Source organism: Ammospiza caudacuta, chromosome 2 (assembly GCF_027887145.1).
Source record: "Ammospiza caudacuta isolate bAmmCau1 chromosome 2, bAmmCau1.pri, whole genome shotgun sequence".
NCBI lineage: Eukaryota > Metazoa > Chordata > Aves > Passeriformes > Passerellidae > Ammospiza > Ammospiza caudacuta.
Genome location: NC_080594.1, coordinates 61,054,174 through 61,066,566, shown reverse-complemented (window position 1 = coordinate 61,066,566; position 12,393 = coordinate 61,054,174). Strand labels below are relative to the sequence as shown.

General features: G+C 37.3%; 1 protein-coding gene across 1 annotated transcript in view; it reads left to right on the top strand.

The window, feature by feature from the left end:
• The first annotated feature begins 818 nt into the window (after window positions 1–818).
• DGKH (diacylglycerol kinase eta) overlaps window positions 819–12,393 on the top strand; it is a 79,073-nt gene continuing 67,498 nt past the window's right edge. The window contains exons 1-2 of the mRNA XM_058800516.1: window positions 819–956; window positions 3,172–3,252. Of these exons, the coding sequence (XP_058656499.1) occupies window positions 819–956; window positions 3,172–3,252 (219 nt within the window). The remainder of the gene's footprint in view (window positions 957–3,171; window positions 3,253–12,393) is intronic.

Sequence of the window (12,393 nt, the reverse complement as noted above, 5' to 3'; positions counted from 1 at the left end):
ACCTCTTGTGTGCTTCACCACTGAAGAAAATTTGAGATTCGTGCAATTATTATTTGGTGTTCATGTTGTTTTGTCTGATTAAGTGGAGAATTTCTCTAATTGGATGAATCCCATACACACTGGTGCAAACAGCATACACCTTTAAAATATACTAGTTTGCCTCTTACTCATTTCAAAAAATGGGATTTATATAGACAGGATTCAGTATGCAGTGGAAAGGTTTGGATCAGTGAGTCATATTTTGCCTGAAAGGATTTGCATGGTAAAAATATCCTTACTGTTACTGTTACTGTTCTCACACTTTCTAGATAATAATTATCTCTAATGGTTAGCTGATTTCATGCTGAAGGCTTCAGTTCAGCAACACACTCAAAGTCTTGCATGACTTGCATCAAACTGGATTATTCCCCTTATTTTAAAGTAATTCTTGTGCTTGAATCAGATACATTTAAGTACCCTGTTGAATTAGTATCTGTGTGGAAATTGTTTTTCTCCTCAACATAATCAATTTTGGAACTGGAAATTACCTTCTGTTGATGGTTTAAAGTTTTTTTTCCCATGTTGTGCCACCATCAGTTGTTTGGTTTAATATTTGTGGCTTTGCAGCTATCCAGACAATTGAATTATTTGCAGTTTGCATGTAAAATTAGCATTTTGCCAACATTATCATTCTTTAAAAAGTAACAATGCAAAATCTGGTAGTCCAAAGAATTAGTCTCTATTTAATGTGAATAAATAACTTTTCAATTTACAGTTATATTGAGGTGTAACATAAATTTTTAAAAGTGTAACTTTAATTGACGTGCAGCTGTTTCTACATGTTTCTATATTTTAATATTTTTCAGACAAGTATAAAAGAAGGATTACTACTGAAGCAAACCAGCTCTTTTCAGAGGTGGAAAAAGCGTTATTTCAAACTTCGAGGTCGTACCCTTTACTATGCTAAGGATTCAAAGGTAATTCTGTGCTATTAGTGTCTAATGCCTTTTACTTGTGACTTCAGTTTTGTTTAGTTTTATAAGTTTAATACATTTAATAAGTTTAATAATAATAATTTAATGATTTGTTCACAGTTGTATTATGTAAAAACTGCTGTATATAGGATGTAATGGGTTAAATTAGCTTAAAGAAAGATTGGTAATTTCTCTTGATTTTTTTCATATGGAGTTTATCACAGTTATTTTAACCTTTTTGTCTATTCAGATAAATAATAAAGTCATTTTAAGGGGTTGTGGGCTTTTTTATGGCTCTCGGACAGTCAAAAAAAGTAATAACTGGATAATGCTTAAAAGTTATCACTAAGGCTGCATTCAATTAAAACTCTTCTGCTCTGATGCCCATAGAAATAGTTATGTGAAATCAAGATAGGCTGATTTTCTGCCAAAACTGATATATAAGGGAAAAAGCAGTTTCCCATCTATTGAATTTTTTTGGTGGGAGAATTGGGGGTGGGCAGAGGGGAATACTTATCTTCTCTTTGAAAGGCATTTCCTTCCTCCCTCTCAAGGCCAAGAGCATTTTGGCTGACTCAGATTGTGCTGTTTTATAGCTGTGGGTGTTACTCTCCTTTACCCTGTGGGGTTGCAGCATCTTATGGGAGCTATTGGTGAGGTTCTTCAGGTCTCCATCATCTTCTATGGCCTTGTTTTCTCCACAAAACTCTTAGTGAAGGCACAGAGATTTCTCCTTGTGGGACTGTAGGACTGCAGCTGCATGGTGCACTGTTGTGTGGCTATAATGAGTCAAGGAAAGCACCATTGCTTCAGGGAGCCCAGCACTGCAGGGCCTCTTGTCAAACCTCTCAGCAATTGGTGAGACCACGAGCAGTTTATATAAAACATAAGCATGGCAGATAAGAGCTCTGAGAAGGGCAACCTCAAATCACAGCACAATGCTGAGATATTTTGAAAATGTGAGCCTGCCATGTTAGATGAGGAATATGGAATATTTTGGGTCTCTGTTGGTCTCACTCCAAGAGGTGTGTGCCCTTCTACCTTGGGAACCATGGAACTGTTGTAGCGTGTCCAGAGGAGAGACCCAAAGATGAGCAGAGGGCTGGAGCACCTCTCTTATGAAGACAGGCTGACAGATCTGGGACCTTGTAGCAGCCTTCTAGTACCTAGGAGGGGTACAAGGGAGCTGGAGAGGAGCTTTTTACAAGGACATGTGGTCATAGGACAAGGGGGAATGACTTTAAACTGAAAGGGGATCCATAATATCCATATGTGGATATTGGGTAGGAAGATGCTTTTTACTGTTGGGGTGGTGAGACACTGGCACAGGCTGCTCGGAGAAGCTGTGGATGCCCCGTCCCTGGAAGTGCTCAAGGCCAGGCTGAATGGGGCTTTGAGCAACCTGGACCATGGCAGGGGGGTTGATCTTTAAGGTCCCTTCCAACTAAAACCATTCTGCGATTCTGTGATTCTTTGATAAAGATGAGAAAAGAAGGTCTTACAAGTAGGCAGTTGTGCCAATACTCAAAGGCATGCTGAATCCAGACATGCTGAAATTCCCCCAATATTGATTCACCTCCCTGTGGCATGGAAGAGGAAAAACATGCTAGGGCTAAAAAAATAGGCATTTTTGTTGGTCTGCTCTTCTGTGCTACAAACCCCATCATGAACATAATAGAACCTAATTGATTCTTTGCTAGAGGCTGGAGTGTTTAGGGTAGACATAAATTTCTCTTGTTTGAACATCAGACAAAGGAGTGGAGGGGATCAGTTCAGCACTTTGAGATGCATCTTCTCATATAGATACTATATCATAGCTTCCTACATGACTTTAGGGTTCCATCCTAAAACGAAATACATTTTACTGTATGGGAATCTCTTTCCTCTGACACCACGTTTATGCTGCACAGTAGACACTCTAAAGCTTCATCTATGTAAGAAACCCCCCTTCTTTTAAAAGAGATTTTAAAGCAATATAATTATTGAGCCCTTTTTTTATGCTCTCATGTACCATTTAGAATAGCAAGTAGGACTGTGTTTAGGGCCAGTTATGAAATTTTGTCACATCCTCAATGGTGTTTATTTTTTTCACTACTTTTATTTTCTATTTTTATTTTCTAATTTGAATAGACGCAATAAAATTAAAGCACATTTTGTAAGCATAGCTGAAAGTGTACTCAGACTTAATTTAATGCTTCTATGTTTTTTCCCTTCACAGTCTCTAATATTTGATGAAGTTGACCTGTCAGATGCCAGTGTAGCTGAATCAAGCACAAAAAATGTCAACAACAGCTTCACGGTATGGAACAATTTTAACACTGTTTGTGAAAGCTGTGGATAGACTGTTGCTAAGAAAATTGAGGATCCTCTCAATTGCTTATTTTCCTCTGTTTGGAAATAAAATTTCTTTTTTTGGAAATGGTTTAATGTATGAGAACAATATCATGTCAGCTATAGAGCATTTTATTTCAGTGAGCAGAAATGTGAGATGACTGTTTCAAAAGATGATGATAGAAGGCCTTAAAAATACAAGATTCAGTACTTAGTGATTATTATGGGTTTGTGCTATAATTTCTCTTAGAGGTGACATGCTGAATTAAATCAAATGTAATTGTGTTGTTGTTTTAATTTTCTTAACATTTTTGTTTTCTTCCTATTTTGAAATGTATTTTATTTTTTTATTGCCAATCATAGCCTTATATATTTCTGTCACATGGAAAAGCTGTCCCTACAGTCTCACCTTGATTCTGATACTGCTATAGGAACATACAGTATTGATAAATCCCTATTTCTGTAAGTTCACAGGTATTATTTACACAAATGATTCTTCATTTATTGTTCAACTGTGTGTTAGAACTAAGTGCTAATGTCTGACACAATTCCTCTGCTGATTCTTAACCTCTGGAGAAAAAGATTTTGAATGTGAGCTACTTATGAGGAATACCATTGGTGAAGTTGTCCTTTTGAAGGATATTTTGAGATGTCCCACTGACTGTAATTAATGGCTTCATTTTCCTTAACTATATGTCTCTATTAAAAGGTTAATTTTTAATTTTCCTGACATTTTTAATTCCCCAGGTGACCCATATTAGTTCATATTACCAGTCTTGGTTTCTCTTCTCAAAAGCAAATGCATGCCTCATGAGAGGTTCATAGTTTCTTCTTGCTGTGGAATCTCCCAGACAGCTGCTGAAGCAGTCAGAGCACGTCAAAGACATGCTCATGTTGGCCTTGACAGCCCAGTGTGTTGTGTCAATCTAAGCTGCTTTACTGACTAAGAATGCAATTAAAAAGACTACTTTGACAGAAGGTCTCAGGTGAGGTGGTGGCTGTGTAAGGTACTAGCCTGTCTTTTGGAGAGGTTCTTTCTGTTGCCTAAAAGTTCTACTTCTTCAGAAAAGTGGGATGCTTGGGCTTTTTACTTGGTGTTTTGGTATCCTTTGTGATCCATTAGGCCCATTCAGCATCTCATTCTTCACCAAAAGCATATTTTCCTTCTACTATCATGACTTTTGGGGGAGACAGTAGTGAAAAAAGAAATCTCTGGCTACAGCTTTAACAGCTTCAGAGACACTGTTTATTTTCATGTCCTGGGAACTTTAGGGCAAACAGTATTTTCTCTAAGGAGTCCTCAAATTAATTTTGAAAAATTATTTGGATGAAAGGCTCTCCTGGATTGAAGAGTTGTCTGATTTGACTGTGAAATATGGTAATAGTCGTCATCTTGCTTAATCTTTTGGCTTCTTTCTTTGTGTTTGCCTAACCCAGTCTCCCAGCAACTCAGCTCTGTGAGTGAGACATCTCTGACCTCGCCTGCACTGGGCTGGACTCAGGGGCTGGGGGTGGAGTGGGTAGTTAGCTATCCAGCAATACTCCTTATAAATAAAAAGAAACTTTTCTTTTTTTGCCTTTTTATTTTCTTCCTTAAAATAAAAGGAATTTTAAAATTCCTTTTATTAAAGGAATTTAAAAAGGTAATTCTGCCTTTCTTAAAATTATGGGTCCTTTTATTTATGTTCTAAGGGATCTGTTAGCATTCTATATGTTAAAAAAACCCAAAAATTAAATCATTAACATTAGCATTCTCTAGTTAATGCACTCTTGTTTCTTTGTCCCAGTAGATAATATTTTTAACACAAACTGATATAGATGGAATATACAACAAGGGACAGATTTTCCAGGAAAACACACCTTTACAAATTTATATTAGAAAAAAGATTTTAATTTTTTGTTTAAAGAACATTTTGTCATTTCACTGAGATTCCCCCCTCTCCCCTCAATTTCCCACCTCCAGCTTGTTTTGCCTTCCTTTGCCTTGTCTAGTTTGTCTGTTTGAAGGCAGAGGTGTGTGTCAAGTTTTTCCATGCTCTTATTTTGGATAAAACTCAAGTCCTAAAATTAGTCATAACACACAGATTTAAGGCTGAGTTTATTTGTAATGCACAAGCTTGCAGAATATTTTATGTAACTAAATACCAGTGTTTGTTCACCAGAATTACTTTTGCTATCTCTCTGCAAACAAGTTGAGGTTAAAGGGAAATTTGAGGTACATAATATCTGCTAATTAAAATACAGAGCTGATAACCTTTAATCAGCTCATTTGTTTCATTATTTTTCTTTCTGCTTACGATATTACCTTTCAGTGAATGATCAACTCACTTCCAGCAATAAATTTCTAGTGTACAACCTTGCTTTTTAAGAGTTTATAGGTGTTTTGTAGTTCTGAGCATCCTTACCTAGAGGTTAATAGGTAACCTAGAAGGAATGGTGTCCCTTGACTTCAGAACAGTCACATAAGACACTCAAGGCTGGATTCTTCTTACTGCCTTGTTAGGTACCAGTGTCCCAGGTCTATGGGAAGAGGGTGAAGAGGTTCCAGCATCCAGTGAGAAATTTGGATCACCCTCTCCATCAGCCTCATCAGGAACCCAGGGAGGACTTTGCTCAGCCCATGGCCAGTTCAGTGGCATGGGTGAGTGCTGAGTCCTCACAGTGATGTTGGGCACTCTGCAGAACATGTTTTTCCCCAGAACTCTGCTTCTCCCTCAGGGGGTGGTTTGTGTTGTCTCAGCACAGCCAGAGGAGTGTAGTTGCTCAGCATGTTACCCCTCTGGGGAGGCTTCTGGGATGAATCAGTCTCCCACCCTTATTGCACAGAAGCAGATGGGGCAGTGACCAATTCTGCTGAGAGCTGTAATTCCTTCTGTATTTTGGTTTGCAGGGATGGAATTTGGCTTGTTGGCACCTTGAGTGCATTTAGAAAAACCCTCTTTATTGTTCTCAAAATGAGATTGGAGACCAAATGGGGCTGAGGAATGTTCTCTGGTGTGTAAGTGTGAGCTTGTGGAGCAGTGGTGGTGTGCTTTTGTTCTAACAGGTATAAGGGATGAGATTTTAAAATGCTGAACGGATTCTTGAACAGGCATATTCAGACAATGAAGTTCCTCAAGGCAACAAAGGTGACTATGGATTGCGATTTAAAAGCAAATTATCTTAGCTGAAATTTGGGCTTAAGTTTCTACCTCTGCCTTGCTTTTGATGCTGAAGAACTGATGTACATTGCTGAGGGAAAAAATCTGTAGATGTTAAGCATGCTGCCCCTCAGTAGTTGAGCCACATGGTTGTATAAAATACTCTGGGTACTCTAAATCTGTGTTAGAGTCTCATGTTAAATGCACAGGCTTCATGTGGCAGCACCTGTATTTTAATCCATCCAAACTTTTATTTGAAACTCTTAATTCAGTTATGGATTTTTTGATGCAAATGTGATGGAAAATAATAATATCGTAAAATACTGGTTTTGAGGCATTACTTTGTATAGCTGGCTTAATCTAATTGCATCTAAGAGTGACAGAGGAAATAATTTCACTGTCATTCTGCAAGGTTCCCTCCAGGAATATGAGAGTTAACAAACAATGTGATACTCAGGATGGGGATTCAGCTTGTCCTAACTTCTGGGTGGGACTTGATGATGGGTTTATAGGCCCCTAAATTTAGGTGTCTAAAATAAAATAAATAGGTCTTTAAAGCAATTTCTGTAATTGCTCAATTCAGTTTAGACTCCAATGATTTATTACCCGACTCTCCCTTAGCTACAATAGCAGCTTTGTCATCCAGGGCACCTAAAATATAGGTGCTTGCTTTCAGCTTTCTGAATCAGGTGCTGAATCAAGTGCTTTTTGTTGAATATGCATCTTCTGAAAGTTGTCATCTTCAGCAGGAGGAAGCTGCAGTAGGCAGATCTGCTATCCTGGAAAGCCTACTGTGATTTTTAGTAATTAAAGACTGGCTGGAAAGGAGACTTTATGTTCCAGCTAATAACGCTGATTACTAGGATTCTGGATATGCTTGCAGAAATGTATAACATAGTATATTTTTGCTGATGTATTGGTTTTAGCAATGCTTTAGACCATATAGACCATAGAGTCCTGATTGTTTATTCTGTGAAAAAAAATTCTTCTTTGGAGAACTTTTAAAGTGCTGGGCTTTAATAAATTTTCTCACCTGGTGTTATGATGCAAAGACAGTAGAAACTTATAAACTATTTCAGTTTTATATTGTAAATTTTTATATTACCTCCATTTGATTTAACTATTTTCCAAGATAAATATTTGTCAACATTCTTCTATACTCTTACTTATTCTTGCTGTTCTCCTGATTGTTACTCTGCAGCATCATCTTGTAAGTGATGTTACATGCTTGACATTCAAGGAAGCCCAAGTCACAGACATCTGGGATTATTTTATAAATTAATTTGCATTCCTTATGGATCCCAAGTTTTGTCTGTTTTCTGCAGTGGCATAGTGTGAATTTTTGTGTCTCCTATTTTGGTACTAACATCCTTCATCTGTTAATTTGGAGCTGTCTGTAACTCATAAATATTTAATCTGTGCTTCTGTGGTGTGTATTTCTTTGTTTTTACTAATGCTGAAAATTTTCAAGTCACTGTACTCTCTACTTAATACATTGCTTGGCTCACTTTGAAGTGCCTTGGAGATCAAGAGGGGGAACTAAGTAATCAAAATTTTGTGCTGTCTGCAAATATTCCTGTATTGCTACTTTACACTTCTCTTCCAGTTTAAGAATCATGCCACAAAATTTTGTTTGAGAATAACAAGCTGCTTATTATCTATTAATCTTTTTTCATATTAAAAATTCTTTTTATTCCTTCTTACTTTTTTTATCCCCTAGCTTTTCATCTCATTGCATGATGGTCTTTTTAGTCTTATAATTGGTCTTTTCAGTTCAATGATTGATTAAACATGATTATGGATCAGCCTGATTTAACTTTTCTGAACAGTAGTTAATGTTTTTCAATTCAATTGCTTTAATTAATTAATTCCTTTATGAGTTAATTTTTAAAATTATTTTTTTCTTATTATATTTAAAAAGACCCAAACAAAACATGAATGGCATTTCATTAAACTTAGTCCCTGAATGTAACTTTTTACAAAAAAATTATTTTTTTTTCTCCAATTTCCACTTTTTTTGGTCAGATATATGAGTTCACTTAGACTGAAAAGTAAGGAATACAGCTTAATATGTTTTAAACAACAAAAAATCTTTTTGCAGCCGTCTATGGTTTTCTTGTTATTTTGTAAATTTGGATAGATTTTGAAAAAACTAAATATTTATATATGCTGATTATCCTTGGATATATTATTTTTAGAAGATTAGGGTTTTTCTATAGGTTAGTGAAACCAAATATTCTTTTGGAGCAACTGCACTTCTAGTGTGGTTAAAATTTATATTGTCTTCTTCTAGTTTCTATTGTTTTCTTACAGACCTCTGATTACCTTATTTTTCTATCCATATTTTTGAATGTAGCATATCCTCTGTCTTGGTTGGGGATGTAAAGTTTATTGGCATATGACTTATGTGGAACCAGCTTAAAGGATAAAGTAATTATTTTCATCTTTGTGCAGCTGCTGTTTTCAATGGGAGGTGACCCAGTTGTCCTGGGATCCCAGTTCTTGGGATTTGTCAAGATTTCAAGTTGAATATTGCAACCAGTCCCTAAAGGCAGATTGCTTTTAGCACTTTATTTATTTATATCCTGTTGCTTCTGACATCAGTCAGCTCTGTTTTCATCATGGAGATTAGCTACTTCTAATTGATTTTTAGAGAAGTAATTTGTAATATTCACTCTGGGCTTGGGAGACAGAACGTGTTGCCAAAGTTTTGCAGTATGTTTCAGAGATAGTGTTAATTTCTCTGGACTTGGACATATTTTGCTTCTTTCTTGCCACTGATATCTTTTCAGAGTTGTTGTTGAGATTTTCCTTCAGGGACTACAAAAACTTCAGGGAATGTGAGAATTGCTTAACCTCCCCCAGCCACATCAGAAAGAAAGAAGCCTTTTTCCAAGAAGTTAAAAACCTTTCATCTCTGGGTTTGGGCACTCCTTCTGACTTTTCAAATATTAAGAGACAGAGATATTCCTAAAGCAGGGAAAAATTATCCTAAAACTTTTTTTTTTCTTTTTTTAAAATTTAAATAAGCTGACATCACTTCAATTTTATGCTCTCTCTTGATTTGCCCAGAGTTCAGGTTCTTAAGCTTTATTTAAGTGCAGAAAGCTCATGGATTCTAGTGGAGGTATTCCTCTGCCACTGTTCTGCATGTTTACAAAATCCAATTTACTGCAGCTGTATCTCAGTAACATCAGGAGATGCTTTCTTTACTGATAGCCTCAAGCCTATTTCAGATGCTCTTCCATCTCAGTCTAGTTTGGTTTTTTCCAAAGGGCTGCTCACCTGAAGGTTACACAGGTCTTTCTTTTCTCTGGCCTTTCTGCTGCTTTTCTTTCATTGCTTTCTTACTTCTTTAATTTGGTGAAATCATCTTGCTACTCCTGTGTTGGCCGGCTCCTAAGATCCAGGGGTCAGCAACTATCCTTGAAGTTCCAAACGTGATGGGGACTCCCTTGATTTCAGCTATTGCTAAGCAAACATTGCCTTGTTTGTATCCTGGATTGATCAATCTTTCTGGTTTGCTCTGTAAGAATGCTCTGTAAGAATATGCTGAAGCACAGCTATCCATATTATTTTTTTCTTTGTAAAAATCTATTTTGAGTAAATGTCTATATATAGTCTGTGTTGATGTTCCCTTGAAGGGAGACACTCTTGCTTGACTTCTTCCTTTAATAAACCACAGGGACATGCAAGGAATGGATTTGTGTTTGGAAACATGTTTCTGGTTTTTATCCTTTAGATCAGCAATAATCTCCTGGATTTGGGTATGTTTTGAAATTTCCTGTGCGTTCCAGTTGTGTGTTGATGTTAGCAGTATATACTGATGATGCTGGGAGTTCAGACACATTTGCAGAACTCTGCTTTAAGTACTGTCCTCTGGTGAGCTGAATCCTAGTCTCAGATGCACTGCATTTTAAATTTTGCCCTGGGATTATCAGAAGGGTCAGTGCATGGCACTGTGTATAGAGGGGGTAATGGCATATCCAGATGTTCCCCATGCCCTGTTGGCAGTGTAGAGCAGGGCTGACAGGTCCTGCAGTGACATCTGCAAAGGTGCTGGGGCCTCTTCTTGTCTCCAGGAGGTGGAACATGGCTGGAAATGGCTCAAGTTCCTCTGCTGGCTTCACCAGCATGACTCAGCTTTGTGCCAGTAGCTGACTCTTGGAATGGATTTAGCTTTTCCTTGGTTGTGAGCTATCTGCTGTTTCATACAGATGGTGATTAGCTTTTAAGTGATGAAGGCTTTTTGATGCTCCCAGCCTGAGCAACACCCAAACCACAGAAAGAGAGGGAAAGTGCTTTGGATTCCATTTTGTTCAATTTTCTACTCAGGGTTGGGATTTTTCTTTTCTATATTCAGGCAGTTTAGAAGTAAGACAAAAACTGAAATAGCAAATTAATATGCTTAGGAAAAGAAAAATTAGACAAAAGCCATTAGTGTGCACTTGTGATGCATTTAGGGTTTTTTCTTCCATTTAGCACTTGCTCATTTCCCCTCCGCCTCCTCTCCCATCCTCTGACAGTGACCAAAAAATGTAATGAAGCTGAGAGCTCTTTCAAGCTCTAAGCTCCTTATCTCCTACTTGATGCACTGTCCCTTTCCCTAGAGTGTCTGGTGATGTTGAAGCTTTAAGTTTCATTATGAAAAAGCAATAAAGCATTTCAGCTGTGATGCTAAAAATCCATAGATAAGTTGCTTGCAATTGATCTGTTACAAGGAAGCTGAGCACTTTTCAGAGAGAAAAAAGGAGATACTTAAAAATGTGACCATTCTGGTCTGTATTGTACATTTTGATTTAAGTTGCATTTGTCTGGAGTCTGTTTTCCAAACATTTCATGCTTGACAGAAATTTTTCAAAAATAGCTTGCAGAAAATTTCCTTATTTCCCTTTTTTACTGGTGAAGCATTTGGGATGTGTGAAGAATGAGCCAGATTTCATTCTTCCTGCACTTTTACACATAACCTATTCTCTGATGTTTCTTTCTATTCATGCTTTAAAAGTGGTTAAAATACCTGGATAAACCTCAGAAAGTATCCCTCACTGCAGTTCCTGTTTACCAGATAATTTTATAAATAAAGTCACTGGTGTAAACTTTGAAAAAATTTCCTGTTTCTTGTGAACAAGGATCCCTGGCTTTAGGCAGCTGAATGATGTTTAAACAGGAATCTGTTGTTACAGACAGGAAAAAAGTAGTCCTTTGCTGGTTTATTTTATATAAATTTGCACCTAGTGCTATTAAATATATAAGTACATGTTTTCCCTAAAGCTGAGAAGCCATCCCATCTGATAGATGTTTAGTGAGCTGGTGAAACCAAAGCTAAGGGCACAGCAGTGTGCAACTAATCTGCTGAACAAATCTTTATGTAAGGACTTTAAAGAAACATGCAGGCCTTGAACTAACTATATATAGCAGTTTCCAGTTTACATTTACAAGAATGGTTTATTGGTTTTGCTGTATTTAAATGCTAATTTAAAATAAATTTCAAATTCTTTGGTCCAAATCCATGGAACTTTCCTACCCTGCTTCTTGTAACTGTCTCTTTATAAAGTTATACTTCTGCAGGAAAAGGTTTTTCTGTTAGCAGTTGGTTGAAGTTGAATACATGAGGTTGATTTGGGGAACTGGATTTCTGACAAAGTGATCTTTGCTGGATACTTTTGCAGTTCATGGCTGGACACATAACTGGATGACTTGATTTACCTGGATTTTGTTTTCACAGAGTCATGGAGTGATTTGTGGGTTGGAAGTGGCCTCTGAAGGCCATCTGGTCCACCCCCTTTGCTGAAGCACGGCTACCTAGTCCGGGCTATGTCTAGGTGGCTTTTTAGTATCTCCAAGGGTGGAGACTTCACAACTACCTTGAGCAACCAGTGCCAGAGCTCAGTCACCCCCACTGTAAAACATTGTTTCCTGATATTCACAGAGAGCCTCTCATGACTCAGTTTGTGCCTATAATCCCTATC